Source organism: Pongo pygmaeus, chromosome 11 (genome assembly GCF_028885625.2).
Source record: "Pongo pygmaeus isolate AG05252 chromosome 11, NHGRI_mPonPyg2-v2.0_pri, whole genome shotgun sequence".
In the NCBI taxonomy this organism is placed as follows: Eukaryota; Metazoa; Chordata; class Mammalia; order Primates; family Hominidae; genus Pongo; species Pongo pygmaeus.
In genome coordinates, this window is record NC_072384.2 from 59,490,679 (window position 1) to 59,511,101 (window position 20,423).

Here is a 20,423-nt window from a genome sequence, read left to right on the forward strand (position 1 = left end):
GTGCCTAAAATCTCTGCTGCTTCTCGGCAGTCTTCACGGTGTCAGGAAGAAGCCAGCTGAATGGAAGTCTTCTGTTGGCTTTATTTAAGACTGGGGAAAGGGACTGAAGACCCAGAGCTTGCAATCCCAGTCCTCTGTACCCTTCTTATTTTTAACTGCCTGGCACTAAGCCTGAGCCTCTGATGCCAGACAGGTACACTCTGTGGCCAGCCCTCACCAGGCTCTTATTTGCTGAGACCAGAACGAATAGCTTTCCAAGTCCTGTGGACCACAGCACAACCTTTCCATCTTTTAAATCATATGTCAAAACTTGCCTCCTCTGGGAACCTCTTCCCGAATCACTCTAAGCTCATAAATCCTACCGCCTTGCCTGTCACACACACCATGCATTTGTTGACATATCAGGGTGATATATAGTAGAAAAGGCACCAGACCAGAAGTCCTAAACCAGGGATTTATTCCAACTCTGTCAGTAAATAATCGTGATCTTGGGCAAATCACTACATTTCACAGGCCTCAGTTTACTCATCTCTAAGGTTTAACTTATTACTGGGCAAGGCCACTTTTGGGCCTATTATTCTATGAATGTAATGTAGGATTATACATGTGTACAATTTAAATCGAGCACATTCACAGCTGCTTCATGCCATCTACAAGCTACAACAGTTCCAGAGATAGAGTCTGTCTTCATTCTGCTCTGCCTGTGCAGAGATGCTAGGGAACTTTTTCCCAAGATTTAGTGAACCCCTATTTGTAAAATAAACCAAGACAAAACCACCAAACATTTTTAAAAATCATATTTCAAAAAATGTGTTTCTGACAAGATTGTAGGAACTAATTTAAATGTAGGATCTAAAGCTGATTTTAAAAATAGAAATTTCTTCACTTATATAAACACACACACACACACACACACACACATATATACACATACGAATCAACCACATGCATTAATTTGTTTGATCTTCAGGTGTCTGGCAAGCTGCAAAAGCTATCCTTATTAGTAAAATTGTATCATTCAATAATAAAAACTTTATTTGTTGGTTTACAAACAATATGAAATTATACCATTTAACACCCTGTGAGTGTCTGCTCTTTCACTTGGTGTATGAACAATATTGACTGGGGCCTCAATATTGCGGGAGGACAGGTCCCCAGATGACCCTTGCTGACCCAGCTCTTCCTCTTTTTCTTGGCAATTCTCAGGCAGAGTGTACCAAGAGTGCAATGGCCTGAGATAAGAAGGAACTGTCCTTATCCCTCCTAGAATAGGATGTCTTGTAATACTTTTGCTCAGTGATTCAGGTGGCACCTGGGATATAAAACCCAGAGAGAAGCACTTCGGGGAGCCCTCAGCTGTCATGCAAAGTGGGGCATGTGCAGACAAGATTCCATCTTCCTGGGGGTGCTTTCCTGAGCCTTTGGGGAATGGCTCACCATGGATCCTAGGCTTCGGTTGCTTCTTGCTGCCTATCTGTGAATACAAGTTGAGCATCCCAAATCCAAAAATCCAAACTCCAAAATGCTCCAAAATCCAAAACTTTTTGAGCGGTGACAAGACACTCAAAGGAAATGCTCACTAGAGCATTTTGGAGTTTGAATTTTCAGATTTGGGATGCTCAACTGGTAAGTATGATGCAAATATTAAAAAAAAAAATCTGAAATCTAAAGCACTTCTGGTTCCAAGCATTTCAGAAAAGGAGTACTCAACCTGTAATAAAGTTACTTTGCCCATCTTGTTGTGTGGGAATTCTGTCTCACCAGATTCATACTCTGGCAGCCAAGTTTGTGCAAAACCTCCTGTCAGAGCTAGGAACTTATGCAGAAACTGGTTAGGTGTTTAGAGTCCTCCCCCAGGAGTGATAACCAGAGCATGGTGCCCTCCTTCCAGGGATTAATATTAGTGCATGGTATTTCTTTTCTTTCCTTTCCTTTTTTTTTTTTTTTTGAGACAGAGACTTGCTGTGTCACCCAGGATGGAGTTGTATGGCGCAGTCTCGGCTCACTGCAACCTCTGCCTCCTGGGTTCAAGCCATTCCCTGTCTCAGCCTCCTAAGTAGCTGGGACTACAGGTGCATGCCACCATGCCTGGCTACTTTTTCTATTTTTAGTAGAGATGGGATTTCACCATGTTGGCCAGGCTGGTCTGGAACTCCTGACCTCAAGTGATCTGCCTGCCTTGGCCTCCCAAAGTGCTGGGATTACAGGCGTGAGTCACTGCGCCTGGCCCTGTGCATGGTATTTCTGCTTAACAGATATCAATCTTCATGAGGAAGCCTTCAATATCACCAAGATGTGTCAATTTTTTTTATTTAAAAATTATTTGGAATATGATTGAAAGGATAGAGACAGGCAACAAATGTTGATTAAGCACCTGCTGTCTGTCAGGCACTGTTCTGGAAAAAAAAAAAAAAAAAAGGTCCTGGAATAAAGGAATTTGGGATACATGGATCAAATTAAAATAGTGTTGGTCCTGTTAAGAATGTCCACGTAACCTTGGTATCACCTTGAAGCAGCTGGCCAGACCAGGCTCTGACTCCCAGTCCAAATAGCAGGGGTGAAAGGGCCATCTCTCTTCATACTCTGCTTTTTCCTGATTTTCAACTGGCTGCTTGCACAAGGACATTGCCTTAAAGTGCCGACAGTGCTTCACTTCCCAGCGACCAGGTGGATGCCTTCCTCGCATGGCAACACAGCCACCACTGTAGCCTAAAAGCAGAAAACAAGCACTTTTAATACGAGACGACTAAAACGTTTTGTGCTCAGAAGACTGCTCTTTAGAGTGTTGAATAATTGACATCTCATAATTAAGCACCCAGACAAGAACAATCAAGATGAAAACAAATGTCTTATTGACCTGATTATGTCATTTCTCCTCATCTCTGGAGAAAAGAATGGAAGATGGGAAAGAGAGAAAAGAGAGTGTGAAGGCTGAAATTTGGACCTTGTCTGCTTTGTGCTTAGATGGCAAATGATGAGGAACTAGGAGCTATTCCTATCTGAAACCAAAATATCCCCCATATTTCAATATTATACTTAAAATCCCGTTGTAAAAAATCAATAATGAAAGGTGCATAGTGCTCATCCTCTAACAACTGGATTCAACAGGGGAAAATATGTGAATAACAGATTCAAGGTAGACCACAAAGTATACAACAGAAAACCAAACTGTAAACCTTGGAAGACTGAAGAGAATGAGATGAATTCTCTAAATGAGGTAAAGATCCGGGGGCAGGGACAAGGCAGACATCAGGGAAAAGGAAGAGAGAAACAGAATTAGAGAGAGAGAGGCTTTTATATGAAAAGCAAAGTACTGAGATTTTCCCTCCCACCTTCATAGTATATGTGAGATATTGGAAAATGTGATATACTAGTTATGGACAAAACTCCACTTTTTTCTTTGTGTATGCTTGAACATTTTAGAAGGTAAAATGTATTTTTCCACACAAACAATTTATAAATTAAGATTCTTAAGTTTGTCAGCAAAATCTATACAACTCATATGACAGCAAAAAAATATACACTTCAAATTTCAGTGAAGAACAGTAGAAAGCAATTCTATTCCAAAAATAGAATTAAAATGAGTAAGAATGAGCTTGTTTTTTCTTGAATCCTGGGTGATCATTTAATTAACTAAATTCACATTCATCAACAACAATAAAAAATTGTACATCTGCAATGTGCTCAGCTAGGCTGTATATTAACTGCTTGAAAAAAAGGATGAAGCAAAGCAAACCAAAAACCAGTTCTTAGTTTAGTGTGAGATACAGACACATAAATAAGCAAATATAATGTGTAAAGTGCTGTAGTAAAAGGTGTGTTCAAATTTCTGGAGGAGACATCAGAAGGGGTGATGGAGCCTGTCCAGAGATGTCAGTAAAACATTTGCAGGAACTGACCTTTGAGTTGAATTTTGAAGGATGAAAAGGAGAAATGAGTTCTCAAGGCATGCTTGTAAAAAGTGAGTGATTATAGATGACTGAAGACTTGCGATGATTCTGTACCTGAAGGCTCTTTAAAAAATGTCGTCACTTGCTACTTGATATTTATCTTGCTTAATTTCCCTTCAGAAGTAATGGCTTCAATTTTTTCAGATACTGAGTACCTGGTATTGTGCTTGTCATCTATGTTCTGATTGTTTTGTGCTCATGGAAAGACACAAGAGAGGGAAAATGAAGAGTGCAAGGGAGAAGAAAGAAGACAAAGGAAGACATAGAGCATCTCTTTAGGAATGGAATAATTTGCTAAAGAATGAGTGTATGAGTGTTTGTGTCTTCAACAGCGCTGGCTGCACAAGTGTGTTAGGCACCAGCATCACCATGGCAAGAGGGTTCTGATCTGGAAGAACCCCCTGGGCCTCTGTGATGAATCAGGGACCCTCAAAGGTAAAAATGTCCAGTGGTAAAAGAGGAAACACGCTATGTCTCACATAGAAGAAAATAAAGTCAAGGAAGAGTTGGTGCATCCAAAGGCCATCGGATGGCTCTACTGGCCCAGAACAGCTAGCTGGTGTTAAAGATGCAAGGTTGTGGGCAGGCAAGGGGGAGAGATTATAGTATGCAACTGCTCCTGCCATTAATGGAGCTTTGCAGGCCTGTTGAATAATTTCAGAATGCAGCTCACAGTCCGGCTGGATCATGAACAGTAGAGGAGATGCTGCACGCTCTGTGCAATAAAACTGAACTGGAGAAATCCATGTGGAAGCCCCAAATGCAATATACTTGTGGAGCTGCTCTAGTTGAAAGAGAAGGGAACACACACATCCTGCTCCATTCTCCCATCCTTTGAGGGGCCCCAGTGGAACCTCCAGTTACTGCACAGCACAGGTAGGAAACCTCGTGGAAAGAACTTCGGACTTGGAGTGTGAAGTTTGGGGTTCTAGTCCCAGCACAAATCTTTAGTAACTGGAAACTTGAGGATGTGAATTAATCACAATAGGCCTTGTCTAAAATATGTGAATAATAATTCCTTTTCTTCTCATGGGTTTTCATGAAGATCAAATGAAATAATGAATTGAAAAGCACTCTATAAAATATGAAGAGCTAAAAATACCCCTGCAATGTTGCTATTATGCTTATGGCCATTTTCATTACAAAAACTAGGATTTTGTGGCATAAGTTCTGCCTGCATGTTCAAAGAATTTTTCAAAAGTTTGAATCAGCAAGTTTGAAATGTAATATACTTTTTTGTTGGTCTTGCATTTTGTCTCACTTTCCCACATCAGACAATGATTAAATAGCTTTGGTTTTAGATGCTATAAGATATTCGACTCATCTTCATTAGTGAAGAAGGAGATGTTTGTGAACCACTATGAAGATGAAAAGTGCTGCAGGAGTGTTATTGGTATTCTAAAGTGGTTAACTTAATGGAACATTTGACCCAAATTTTAGAGTCTCAGCCCCAAAGAAGCAGTAAAGTGGTATAATACCAGCCTAAGGGAGAGATAAACTAAATTTATAAGCCTATATCATGGGGATGCTTGCAAAGCCAAATAATAAGGGTAAGGGTGTGGGAAAGAGCAGAGGCGAATTTTCTTTCAGAGAAATTGTTCTTAAATTTGACAACTCACTTCCCACTGGAGAAGAAGAACGATTATTCTCAGAAGTGAATCTCACATTTTAACAGATTCTCCTTACCTGCCTTACCCCCACTCCACTCACTCTCTCCTGCAAACACATATGTGGAGACTTTCTGTCAATTAAGAAATTCTAATTCACCAAGTTATCTATGCAAAATTAAGTGAGCTGGGAAAACCTCCACTGTCCACCTCCCTGTTCAAATACCTAAAAACAAACCTATTGACCAAACCTTTTTGTGCTGGCTTTTCAGTGCCTCTAGACAATTATTTCACTTGAGTCTGCCCACTTATTTTCTGGTTCCCTGCAATAACCCTTTACATCTTCATCTCTCAAGTCCTCTACCCTCTCACCTTCCCTCCCTCTCCTTCTTCTCTCCTCTAAGAGAAAAGTGAAGCTCTTTGGGTAGGCAAGGCAAGTTTCCTGCAATGCTGTGTATCTGCCAGGCACTGTGCTAGGCAATTTATATGGTCTTTTCCCTATTTAACTCCAGAAATTCTTCGAGACAGGCATTAGTGCCTGATTATGCAGTTGGAAAAGTTAGGGCACAGAGTCTTAGTAACTTGCCAAAGGCCACAAACGTAGTGGGTTTGCTCCAGGATTTGAAACCAGATTTATTTGGGTCTACTGTGAGACAGGCACTGTGCTAGGCAATTTGTATGGTCTTTTCCCTATTTAACTTCAGAAACTCTTTGAGACAGGCATTAGTGCCTGATTGTGCAGATGGAAAAATTAGGGCACAGAGGCTTAGTAACTTGCCAAAGGCCACAAATGTAGTGGGCTTGCTTCAGGATTTGAAACCAGATGTATTTGGGTCTACTGTGAGACAGTATCAAGGTACAGAGTGAGTGGGTGGGCATTCAATAAGCAGTTGAATAAATGAATGAATGAGTTCCCCTAAAATTATGCTCCTGTTCCATGGAGGTCTCTTGTATCCCCCTGATCCTGTTTCTCTCCTGTGTGTGGCCACAGCATTTCCTTGAAGATCTACTGTCACATTTTTAGTTTGCAAGACAGTTACTTATATGATTATGAGGAGATATGGAAATGTTCTAAGGGCTCTCAGAAATGAGACTGGGTTTATCCTTATTTATACGGTGGCTCGTTTCAGAGCTCTGATGAGCCTTAAAATGGATTGGCCTCTCTAGTGTCTACTGATGGGACAGGCTGAAAGTGCAGGGCACTTTCAGGAAAATAAACCTGACTTGCTCTACTGGGATCTTATTTTCCTTGTCACTTGCAGATTTCCATGGGTTTGGAACAATTGGGTTGAACATGCCCTGGAGTCATCCCATACGAATGAAACATGCCAGGGGTATCTAGGTCTAGAAACAAAACATTTTTCACAGAGCCTGAGTTATGGATGGCTGCAAAGGAGTGATCAAAAGTGTTTATTTTTCTCAATACAGACACCTATGAGCCTCTAATATAACTTGGAAAAGTGTTTTTGAATGTCTTAACAAGTATAGACTCATCTATTCTCTTTCACCATAGAGCAACCTCCACTTATATTGAATCTTTAATCTAGGTATAAAGTACATTTTAGTTTCTAAGCATTAGCTTCTCCTTGAATGATAAGCTAATTTATCATCTTTCCATTTAATCAGTGGCAATAATTAGTATGGATGAAAACCATTTTTCCTGTTTCACCTGAATATTTCATTTCTCTTGAAATACCAAGTGTCATAAAGTCACTTTGTTGTTGCTTTTTACTAAAAATAACAGGATTTTCTGGTGTTTTGAGAATGGGAAATTTGGCATGAAAGAAAGGAAATCCAGTTAAAATATAGGTTAATTAACCTTGTAGTCCTGAATTCAAATTGTAAGTATGAATTTGAACTCAAAAAGTGTTTAATTTACACACACACACACACACACACACACTTCCTAGATCTGTCCATTGAAATGGCCTAGAAACAATAACAAACCACAAACAATGAACACCGTTAAGCCCAGACTGTGATGCTGAAATAATATCATTTCCCATCAAAAGAAACCAGGGTTCCTTGATGCAATGGATGCTTGTAGGTCTGCAGCAGAAATTTATATCTTGTCATACCAGATAGCAAGGACACTATCAAAGACTACTAGGATCACATCAGAAGGATTCAGAAGATATTCCTTGAAGAGATTCCCATCACAAGGATGGGGCAATTTGAGCATTAAAAAGGATAATTGCAATGGACTAAAACATATCAAATATGTTTAAAACCCTTACTTCATAGTAATGCTAACAAAAGAAAAACACCTCTAATGGGTCACGGATGAAGGATGTTAATGAAAAAAATAATCATTTTGAAAGCTAGTAAAGGGAAAGAACTAAGCATTTGTTCTGTGTTTCCTATAAAAATTGTACCATGGGGTAACAAAAATTGATTAAAAGGAATTACCTTTTTATAGGACTACCCCAGCTATAAATGAAGAAACCCCTAATGAGTCAATGGATCTAAGAATTGACCATCAAAGTCTGCTAATATCACAAAAAGAGAAAAAAATGGGACATTACGTGCCTCCAGACAGAGCACACAACTACCTATGAAATGATCTTTCAAAAAAAAATAAAATCAGAATTTGATCAATCCTTTCATTCTTTTTTAAAATAAAAATGCCCATTTTATGAAAAAGAAAATAGAGTAACACATTAAACAATGTGATGTGAATACAATCAACAAAGCCCAGACTGTAGGAAAATTTATAAGACAAAACACATTTGCATTAACAAATAAAGGCAAGGGTGGAAATTGGGGAGGGGCGGGAAACACAGACATGAAAACAGACTTTAGGAGATCTATCAACCAATTACAATGTGTGAACCTTCTTTGGATCTTGATTCAAACTAACTGTAAAATACATTATGTAATATTTATGAGCCATTTAGAAATTTGAGCATTAACTGAAGATTTATAATGATAGGCAATTATAGTTAATTACTTAAAGGGGTGATAATTGCATTATTATGTCTTTTAAAAAGGAGTTTTTATTTTTTGGAAATAATGCTGAAATATTTATGGATGAAACAATATGATGTTGAGGATTTGCTATGAAAAAATATGGGAAACGGGTGAGGGTACAGATGAAAGAAGATTGGTCATGATTTGATAATTGCTGATGCTTGGTGATGTACCACAGTGGTTCTACTACTGGTAGATACCATCTGGTGGTAATACTATTTGGTAAACGTAATACTAAGTTGAAAAAAAAATGGCGGAAAGGTGATTCCCTTCTGATTTGCTTTTATGCAAGTGAAATGTGTGACAGGAATGATAGGAGGGATGAGAGGGACTTTGGGTGGTTCTGATGTGTTCATGTAGGTTCGTCAATTGTAGCAAATGTACCACTGTGGTGTGGGATGTGGGGTGGGTGAATATTTTGCTGGTATGACATAAAGACAGAGTCCTGGCTGAGTTTATAAGAAGCTGTAGGCTTCCTGTTCAGTGGTCAATTCATGTAGTTAGTCTTTGCTGGATTAAGATTCTGACGTGGGGACCAAGCTAACAGATTCTTTTGTGACAGGCAGGAAAGAAAATGTGATTTAGGTAGTGTTTCTGCAAGCTGCAATTTAAAAGAAAAAGGGAAACACGGGAGCTTTTATATCGCTATTTTCTTCAAAAAGATTTACATTTTCATCTTATTCAGAGACAATTTACTCAGTGTCAATCAGCTTGAGCAGCCAAACTGAACATCATGGCATTATTTTTGCTTTGGGGAAAAGAGAAAAAGAGTAGTGTCACTCAAATAAATTACAGCAGAAACTTATGAATGACAAGGAACTCTGCTTCAATTCCAGATTTTCGACATCTAAATATGCCCCAAGAAACTTAATATTAAAAACCAAAGATTTTCTCTACTCAAAATGTATTAATTTATTTTGACACTTATAGACATTCCTAACAAAATTCCAAAGTATATAGAAATGATACCTAAACTTTTATTTTTTTGCAGTATAGTGTGACACGGAAGTTTATTACTCTCTATTTTAATAATATTCATAGATTTGTAGAACAAGGTCGTTCTGTTGAGCAAATTGTGATGTTACTTGTTTGGAGCTATGGAAAGTCACCAGTTTCCATACAAATTTCCTAAGCTGATGTTTATATACAAAAAATCTAATTTGTCTTCACTTCACTTTGCATGCATCCTTCAAAAGTATAATTTTAAAAATTAGTAACAGAGAGTTTTAGGTTAACAGCAAAATTGAGTGCAAAATATAGAGAGTCCCCTCTAACACTGCTGCCCTCCAATCTCCTTCACTATAGACATCCTACACCACAGTGGTACATTTATTACCACTGATGGACCTACACGGACACATCACAGTCACCCAGAGTCCCTCTCATCCCTTGCATCATCCCTGTCACTCACTTCACATGTATAAAAGCAAATCTGTCATCTATCTATCATCTATCTATCTATCTCACCTATGTCTGAATATATTGCTGCTATTATTTTAAACATACTGTTATTTGTTGGATCAATTAAGAATAAGAAAAATAGAAGTTTTTGTTTTACCTTCATTTATTCTCTGATGCTCCTTTCTTTATATAGATCTGAGCTTCTATATCAATTTCCTTCTCTCTGAAGAACTTCTTTGAATATTTCTTGCAAGGTAGGTCTACTAGCAACAAATTTCCTGAATTTTTGTTTGATAAAAATCAGATAAAATCTGATAAAAATTCTCCTTCATTTTTAAAGGATACTTTCACAGAGTATAGAATCCTAGGTTGGAGGGCTTTTTTCTCTTAACACTTTAAATATTTCATGCTACATTCTTCTTGCTTGGATGATTTCTGAAGAGCAGTCAGATATAATTCTTATCTTTGCTCCTCTAGAGATAAGGTGTTTTTCCCCTCTGGCTTCTTTCAAGATTTTGTCTTTATCTTTTATTTTCTGAAGTTCGGACACAATATGTCTATGTGTAGTTTTTCGTGCGTTCATCTTGGTTGGTGTTCTCAGAGTTTCCTGGATCTGGGGTTTGGTGTCTGATATTAACTTGGGGGAAATTCTCAGTTATTATTGCTTCAAATATTGCTTCTTTTCCTTTATTTCTTTCTTTTCCTTCTGATATTCCCATTACACAGCTTGAAGTTGTCCCACAGTTCTTGGATATTCTGTTCTGTTTCAGTCTTTTTCCTCTTTGTTTTTCAGTTTTGGAAGTTCGTATTATCATATACTCAAGCTCAGAGATACTTTGCTCATCTGTGTCCAGTCTACTATAAGGTCAGTGAAAGCATTCTTCATTTCTGTTATGGTGTTTTTGATCTGTAGCCTTTCTTTTTGTTTTTTTTCTTGGACTCTCCACCTCTCTGCTTACAGGATCCAGCTGTTCTTGCATGTTGTCTACTTTTTCCATTAAAGCCCTTAGCATATTAATCATAGTTTAAAAAAATTGCTTGTCTGGTAATTTCAACATTCCTGTCATAGCTGACTGGCTCTGATGCTTGTTCAGTCTCTTCAAACTGTGTTTCTTGCCTTTTAGTACGTCTTGTAATATTTTTGTTGAAAAGTGGATGTAATATATTGGGTAAAAGAAACTGCAGTAAACGGGCCTTTGTGATGGAATGGTAAGGTGCGAGAGGAGGGGAAGTGTTCTACAATTTTATCATTAGGTCTCAGCCTTTTGGTGTGCCTGTGTTCCTGGACTGCGCCCTTGACCAGTGAATGCTTCTCAGTTATTTTTCCCTGCTTGGTGGGACAGGATGGCTAGAGAGCTGGAGTGGGGTATTTCCTTTCCATCACGTGAAAGGATAGAGCTGGCTGGAGTTGCAGATTTCCCTTCCTCCACATAAGTCAGGCTCTGATAAAACTCCAGTAGCAGTCTCTGGTAAAATAGCCTCTCCTGAGGTGGGGCCTTGTTAAGAACAGAATGCTTTGCTATATTTCAAAATGGTTATTTTTCCTCTCCCTCTGCTGGAAGCATTAGGCAATTTTTCTCTGATATTTCACTGTGATAACCTGATAGATCACCCGGAGCTAGAACTCACAAAAGTGTGGGGGTCCCTTATGACTGAGTCCCCCGCAGTTTTTAACCCTCAGAGTTGTCTGTGCTGAGCCTCCAGCAGTTTTATCAATGACAGTTCAGATGTTCCTCTCCCAGCACTGGGTCCTCTGGAGATTTCTGCTCATGGGTTTCTGATTCAGGAAGCTGTGATTCTCTGTATCTTTTTATTTCTCCAGTTTTGGGCAGCAGTGGTTTGCCTTACGATGGATCTAAGAAGAGTTGTTGATTTTTCAGTTTGTTCAGCTCTTTACTCATTAGGATGGTGTAACTTCTAAACTTCTTATATGCTCGTCTGGGAACTGGAAGTCTTCAAAAGTACAGGGTTTTAAACCATGTATTTAACAGAGAGAATGTAAACTGACTTTCTTTGATCTCTCTCTTTTTTCTTTTTCTAATTTCAGGAGGTCTAAAGGAATTTTTTAAAAAACATTTAACACTAGCTTGTAAGTGTTAGGGAAATGTAGTATGTGTATAGGCCACAATCGTACCTTCCTTTAAAGCTCTGTGGTTTCCCAGGGTGCCACATTGGTGGCTGGTCCAGTATAGAATAGGTCCTGCATCTTAGAATGTATGGGTGAGGAACCCTAATAGGTTAGCAATGTCACTATCTGTAGCTTTAGGTAAAATCCTGCAAATTATTTCTCTGCAATAAGAAACTCTAATATTTATTAAGTATTTACAATGCAGTAGCAACTATGTAATATTTCTTTTAATCCTCACAACAATCCTGTGAGGTAGATACTATTACTGTCCTTATTTTAAAGAAGAGGAAACTGAGATATGAAGAGATTAAATAACTTCCCTGAGATCATAGAGCTGGAATTTGAACTTTAGTCCAACTCAGTAGTGGGTAGGTACGCTTTATGCATACGCTATCCTGCAGTGCAGTCTCTTATATCTATTTGTATCACCCTACTTAATACCCTCAATGAAGAACACTTCTGATCCTAATATTTTTCGATCCAAAACCTCTAGTGACTTCCTACACCTAGAGAAGAAGTGAAACTCTTTAGCTTGTAATATTAAGCTGTAGTTTCAATATCCTACTCTGGCCTTATCTTTTACAACTCTTTTGCATGTATCTTAATCTCTAATTACACAGTGCTCCTAAAATTTCTCAAAGTTGCCCCATATATTTCCTCCTGCTGAGAAAATTCTTTTTACTTCTTTAACTACTAAATCCTACTATATTTCAGACATTTTCAATCGCAGGTGAAAGGCCACTTCCTCTTGAACTTTTATGATAACTTCAATGGGAATTAATCCTCCCTTCATTTAACTGTTAGAGTTCTTTATTTTATACTTCTTACAACACTCACCACACATTTTCCTGTTGCCATGGTTTGAATGTAATATATCCCTCCAAAATGCATATGTGATAGTATTAAGAGGGAGGGCCTTCTGGGAAGTAATAAAGTCATGAGTGCTCCATCCTCATGAATGGGATTGGTGCTTTTATAAAAGAGGCTGAGGGAGTGTCCTAGTCTTGTTTTGCTCTTTTGCCCTTCCACCTTGTGAGGGCGCTGCAAGAAGGCCTTCAGCAGACACTGAATCTGCTAGCACCTTAATCTTGGACTTCCCAGCCTCGAGAACTGTGAGAAATAAATTTCTATTTATTATAAATTACCCAATATGTGATATTTTGTTATAGCAACAAGAATGACTAAGAATCTATATATGAGTTATTTATTGTATTTGCTATCACCACTCCCAGATTATAGCAACATGAAGGCATGCACATTAGGTAATTTTTAAATGTCCCTTGTCATACAAATGCCTTATAAAAGTTCATTAAATGAATGGCTTTAATTATGCAATAGGGTTATAGAAAGAAAAAATTTTTAAAAAACACAGAGGGAGACATCTCAAAGATTGAGCAGTAGACTGAATACATGTGTTTATCTCTTCTCTATCCTAAAACCTCATGTGTTAAAATAAATGGTGCTATGAGAAATAACCAGCAGATTAGGTACCCTGAAAGATTCTTTTGGTCAAACTAGTTGAAATGCTGGATAAAACATTTTGAAAACATCTTTATAAATGTATGGCTGAGTTGGCATAAAAGAAACAAATCTGTAGAGCTTGCAAGTGAAGTAAAAGTATGAACCATGGTAGCCAAACTACCTTCCTAGTGGGATTTACCCTAAAGGTTTCTTTCCAATTCGGGAGATCTTGAGCATCTGCTTTGATAGTTGCATGGAGATTTTGAGGGAAAGGAGATGAAGCCTAAGAGAGATACAAAATGAAAAGTCTAATAGAAGAAACCTGCATAAAATAGAATCCCAAATGGCCACTTTTGGTAAGCATACATGAGAATATATTCACTTAGCTGTTTGTAAGGAAACTTGTCTCTGTCAATCTTGGCAGTGAATAATAAGAAAAGAAATAACTTTCTAAAGAATTTATAACCACAACCCAAACTTCATGCAGGTTAGTCATCGAATTCATGCTACCTATGTGTTCAAGAAAACCTCAGTCAGAGCTTTTAAAGCAGTCCTTAGTTGGTAGTGCCTCAAACTGAGTGGTGGAAACAAATGCTAATTTTCACTGGAGGAGCCCAACTTCAACCTGGGGGTGAGAGAACTCCCATAAATAAAGTACAAAGAAAAATCAGTACTTCTAGGCAAAACCCACAAAGTGAAAGAAATGAGATCCAGAAACAGACCCATAAAACTTCAGGTATGAGATTATTAGAAACCAAATACAAAATAACGTGGATATGTTTAAGGAAATAAAAGAGAATCTTTAAAATATGAGTAGGAAACAAGTGACTACAAAGAGCCACAAACCAAATTTAAAACAGAAATAAGACTTTCTAGAAATGAAATAAATATAGTATCTAACACTGAAAACTAAAAAATAAAATTTAATTAAATCAGATCTGGCTGAAGAGAGAATCAATGAATTGAAATAATTCATGACTTTATTTAAAATGCATCCTTGAGAGACATAGAGGTAGAAAATATTTTTAAAATATTAACAAACATGGAGGAGAGGCTGAGTAATTGGAATGATAAAAGGAAATATTAGAATGAATGGGGAGAGGCAGTATTTGAAGAGATAATGCTTGAAAAATTTCCAGAGTTGTGTAAAACCAACCATCTTCAGGTTGCGGGAGTCTAATGAAAAGGATACGAAACTGAAGGTGTCCCAGATCACAGAAGGAATGGTACACTAGTATATGAATACATCTAAACAAATATTCATTGCAAAGATAACAACAACAAAATCATGGCTAACAGAAATGAAGCAGTTCAGAATTTTCAAAACTAGACAGAAATAGCAAATTATAATCCTTTTAAAGATGAATAACTTTGATATTGTTGATTTTGTTAAGAATGCATGTTGAATAGCTAGTGTAACAAATAAAAAAATAGATTTAGATAATACAATTTCCAGATAAGTAAAGGGGAAAGAATGAAATGAGAAAAGAAGAAAAAGATACATTCAAAAGATGGCAAGAAAGAAGACACAACATGACTAAAAAATGCAGAATAAATGGAAAGGACATAATAAAATGGAAGAAATAAATCCAATTCTATACATAATCACAAAAAATATAAGTAGACCAAACTGTACAGTTAAGGACAAAGAATGTGTGAACAGGGTTTTAAAAATTTAGTTATATGCTGTTTATAAGTGATACATTAACTCTAAGAACACAAAAATACTCAAAGTTAGAAAAAAATTTTAAAAATGTACTAGGCCAATACTAATTTTTAAAAAGTTACTGTAGCTACATTCATGGACAAATTAACTCTAAGGAGAAAATAATTTTGAGAGAACAAGAGGATCACTCGGGATACTATACCGATTTTGACACCACAGGTGGGATATCACAATTCTAAACTTGTATGTTCCTAATAGAACAGCCTAAAAAGTATGTAATATAAAAATTCGACAGAACTACAGGGAGAAGTTTACACATCTACCATCGTAGTGGGAGGTATCAAACACTCTCAGTAACTGATCACGTGGGCAAAAAATATTCAGGCTATAGATGATCTGAACAACACATTTAACACAATCTGTTGACATAGATGAAGCATTTCATGTAGCAAAAGCAGAATATACAACCTTTTCAAGTACACATGGGATATATATATATAAAAAGAACACATGCAAGGCCATAATACCAACTTTGTATTTGAAAGGACAGGCACCAAACAAACCATATTTCTTGACCACAGTGCAATTAAATAAGGTATTGACAACAAAAGGAACTAGAAACACCTGTATTTTGGGAAATTAAAAAAAATCTTCTAAATAATTTATGGGTTGAAGTCATATTCATATTGGAAATTGGAATGTATTCTAAATTGAAAAATTATAAAACTACTAAATCTTGTGGGATACAACTCAAGCAGCACTTGGAAGGAAGTAGGAAGCCTCAATAGTCTTATAAGCATTACAGAAATTGAATTAGTGGTTTTTAAATCTCCTATATAAAACATGAGGCAAATTCTGATAAATGTTTACTGTATATATAGTTCTGTAGAGAATAAAAGTGAACACTCTCCAATTCAGTCTATGAAACTTAGCATAATCATGAAACCAAAGCTGTATACAAATGAAGAAATGTGGACTAGTTTTCCCTATGAAAAAAGGTTGCTAAAATCATAAACCTACCACTCAAAGGTTAGTTTGTGTACATGCAAGATAGGCAGCACCTAGGAGCTTTTTAAAAAATGCAGATTCTTGGACTTTATCCCAGATCTACTGAATCAGAATTTTAACTTAATCAAAATCTACAGGATCTTCTTATGTACATTATAGTAGGCGAAGCTTTGTACTAGCAAACTAAATCCAGAGATGTATTAAAATACATATCACTAAGTTAAGTTTACCCAACAGTACAAAGCTGGTTTACTACTGTAAAGCAATTTGTCATATTAAGAGAGTAAAGGAGAAAACCTTAGGATTGTCTTAGTAGATTCAGAATGTTAAGTAAAATTTAAAATCTGTTAATAATTTTAAAAAAGAGCTCCAAGAACACTAAGAATAATATAAATTATATTCTTGTATTATTGCTCTCTTTTCAGCTACATTGATTCTATTTTTTCTATTTCTCTTTCAATACCACACTGCTTGAATTACGTTAGTGCTATTGGCAGGGAAACAGAAAATAAGAATGTAGGTTATGTTTATTGTGGTATTTCGAATCAATAGATGAAAGGGTGAACTTACTATATAGTGTTGAAATTGGTTACTATTTAGAAAAATTAAAATGAGCTGTCTCCTAGAACATCCTTTAAAATCTCAGATCAATCAAAATTATACATTTAAAAAGCCAAACTATAAAAATATAAGGTTATATTTTTATAATCTTTGGTTGAGCGAAGTCTTTAGAAAATATAAAAATCTACAAAGCTAAAATGAAAAATATAAACTGTTTTACTACAAAAAGTTTAACATTTATGTGTGACAAAACATACCATAGAAAAATTAAAAGGCAAATAGCAAACATGTAGAATTTATATTTAGAATATAATGAAATTTCCAGTAATTAATGAGAAAATAGAAAGTGTCCAAAATAAAAATAGAAAGTGATCAAATTATGTGACCACGCAGTTGAAAAACAAAACAAAATGTATAGAACAAATATGAAAAATTGCTCAAATAACTAAATGAAAAGGTAGAAATTAAAACAATAGTAAAACTTTTTTTATTCTACCAAACTGGCAAAAATATAAAAGGTTGTTACATTCAGTATTGACAAAAATGTGGGAAAACTGCCACTCTCAAATTTTGTTAGATGAACTTATAAACTGATAATGCCTCAGTAAGATGTACACTTTTAGGCCAACATGCTCATAGTTACGCACAGCGACATCGACATAGAGATATTTGTTGTAACACTTTTGTAGCAGAAATGAAAATGAATTTTACCCAATGTCCCTCAACAGGGTCATGGCAAAGCAAATTATGAGTCCTACATACTACGAAATTCTATGTAGCTGTTTCAAATGTCGACTAATAAATATTGATGTGGAAAGTTCTCCAAGACAGATTGCTAAGTGAAAAAAAGCAAATGACAGAAACATGCAATTCTTATATCCATTTAAAAAGTACATATGCATATATGTATTTAAATGCAATGCATAGACAAACACCAGCAGGATCATACCAAACAGTTAACAGTGGTTATTTCTGAAAAGGGAAATGTATTGATGTTGGGAAGGTGAAGAGAAAGATGTAATGGAGTACTTCCACATTTTACTTAGCACACTTCTCTATAATTAGAGCATCTACATAATTTACCATCCAAGCCAGAAAAATTTGGAGTAAAAATACCTGCTGTTAATTGCTCTGGGACACCAGACATAAATTAGAACTGTTCTGGGCAAATGAGGTATATGGTCACATTATCTATAGTAAGAATATATTCATGATTTCATTGTTGAATTTTAAAAATTGGTGGTGCTTTGCCAACCACTCTCTAGAGTTGGGATTAGCAAACCACCTTGGACTGGACTTTTATAATTATGAGAAACAAGGCTTGTGTGGCCACTTTTATATTTTAGTGTGAGGCCACACTAAAGGGGAGGTATACCTCCCCCTGTGGCTTAGCAAACACTTTCCTTACCTTGGTATATAGAGCTCTGAGGATGGAATAGACCAATTTGTACAAAGAGCTCAGGGCCTTCAGGGAGGGAAGAGCCTGGGGCCCCTAAGCCATTTCCTCTAGATATAAACTTAGTAACTCTTTGCTGTTGTCTCTGGCACAGCCCTGATGGAGATACAGGCAAGCAAGAACTCACCCTGAAGTAGAGGGGCTGTTGGGTCTAGGCTGTCAACCTCAGCTTAATACAAGGGCCTGAAGCTTGTTCCACAGAGACTGGTTCTAGTGTAGGCTGTTGCAGAAGCCATCAGCTTCTCTGGTACTGACCAACCTGGCACAGTTTCACGCCTTGGGATTCAGAGCTGAACACCTGAGGATGAACTAGTAGAGCTGTTAACGCTGGAATCCTGGCTAAGGTACCCCAGGCAGTGACTGTGAACTGATTGGATGTACCCATATGTGCCCATCCACCGTACTTTGAAGTTTAACTGACCATTCTGAACTGAGTAAGCGCTTGAGATTCTTAGACAGTGGGGGGTGCAGGTGGGGAGAAAGACATTAGGAGGGAGAAACTGGACTTGTTGCTAATAAAGGCATTGGTGGTCTTGAGCAATGAATTTATACCTTTAACATGTCAAATGACTCATACAGATTATACTTTTAAAAATGACCATTGGGCCAGGCAATTTGGCTCACGTCTATAATCGCAGCACTTTGGGAGGCCAAGGTGGGAGGATTGCTTGAGCCCAGGAGTTCCTATCAGTCTGTCTCTACAGAAAATACAAAAATTAGCTGGGTGTGGTGGTGCATGCCTGTGGTCCCAGCTACTGGGGAGGCTGAGGTGGGAGGATCACTTGAGCCCAGGAGGTCAAGGCTACAGCGAACCGAGATTGCACCACCGCACTCCAGGCTGGGTGACAGAGCGAGGCCTCGTCTCAAAACAAACAAACAAACAAACAAATAAATAAATAAAATAAATAAAAACAAAGATCAGCCATATGCCACCCCCTGTTAACCTGTGTTGATCCTTGTAGTTGATTTAGGCATTAAGAAAACATTAAGAAAGAATCAAAGGAGGTGGACTAAGGGGTGGAAGGAATTTGGAGTAAAGAAAACAGGAGCCAGAGGTGAGGGAGGGTTGGCGATGCAGCACACTCTACTCACGAGGCTGGTGTGCGTTCCAGTGTGTGTACTGCACCGGCTCGGGTTTCTGCCCTGCTGGCTTCCAAGTGTATTCTCCTGTATCATTTTGGTCTTGAAGAGCTATCCAAAAATAACTGTCCTTCATTTTTACCACACTACCGATCAAACTGGTAATAAAAGCCTGTTCAAACCTTAAAAGGGGAAAAAAGAAGTGGTTATATTAAGTTTCTGGGCAATAAAAAAATGTCATTAAAGCATAATGAAGTGCACAGAATGGCCCCAGAGTAAGCATTTCTTATTAATTCTTTAGAACATGGAACAGGAAAACACCCAAAGACCCTGAACATTACTAATAAATGCCGAATGTCCGTGCAATTCCCAGAACTACATGAGTGAGGAGAATCTGACTCTTGCATATGGGGCTTAATCCTTGCACAGAATAGAGAGTCGAGCTCCAGTTTCAAAGCATAGGTGGTAAAGTTCACATGGCCAGCAATGCATTTCTTGGAGTAAGATGTGGCCTGTTTTGTAATTAGGCCACACACCACACACACCATGCCACAAGATGCATGGGGTAAAGGTGGGCGGGAGGGAGGAGGAGACATATTATGCTTTTCTGAATGAGCATTTACTAATACAGAGTTCACACACACCCACCTACCACACTTGCCTGGGGAGAAAGAAACAGAAATTAAAGTAGCAATTTTATGTCTCCCAAGTCAGTGTGTTCATAGGCAGAGGTAGGTCTCAGCTTATTCAAATGTTTTTAAATCTGCATGTTCACTGAAGAAAAATGTGAAAGCCTAGGAACTAATCTAAGGCCGTACATCCACTAATGTACTTCCCAAACAGCTGAATGAATTACTGTTCAATGATTGGTGGCAGTGCCCCCTTTCCAGTATGAATGCGTCAAAAGCAGAATCTAGAAGACTCAACATACATGCTTCCACATGCACACCTACTAAGAAAAACATGACTATTAAAATTTAACTAGCATTGAACCTTTCAGCTAAGTTGCAACTATCTTGAGAAAGCTATTTTTAGAACATATAAAGTTAGAAGAAACACATTTGAAACAGTGGCGATTTCTGGGCAGACCTGCTGAGTCAATGGGAAAGGAAAGGCTGAAGCCATTACCCAGGAA

The 20,423-nt window shown here is 37.5% G+C and overlaps 1 protein-coding gene across 5 annotated transcripts in view; it reads right to left on the bottom strand.

Annotated features, from left to right (window-relative positions):
• Positions 1-20,423, bottom strand: part of PLA2R1 (phospholipase A2 receptor 1) — a 127,502-nt gene that overhangs the window by 51,280 nt on the left and 55,799 nt on the right. For all 5 annotated transcript variants that reach the window (XM_054477948.2, XM_063647563.1, XM_063647564.1 and 2 more), the window contains exons 11-12: positions 19,301-19,470; positions 2,507-2,709 (exon numbers count right to left, since the gene is read on the bottom strand). In XM_054477948.2, the coding sequence (XP_054333923.2) occupies positions 2,507-2,709; positions 19,301-19,470 (373 nt within the window). The remainder of the gene's footprint in view (positions 1-2,506; positions 2,710-19,300; positions 19,471-20,423) is intronic.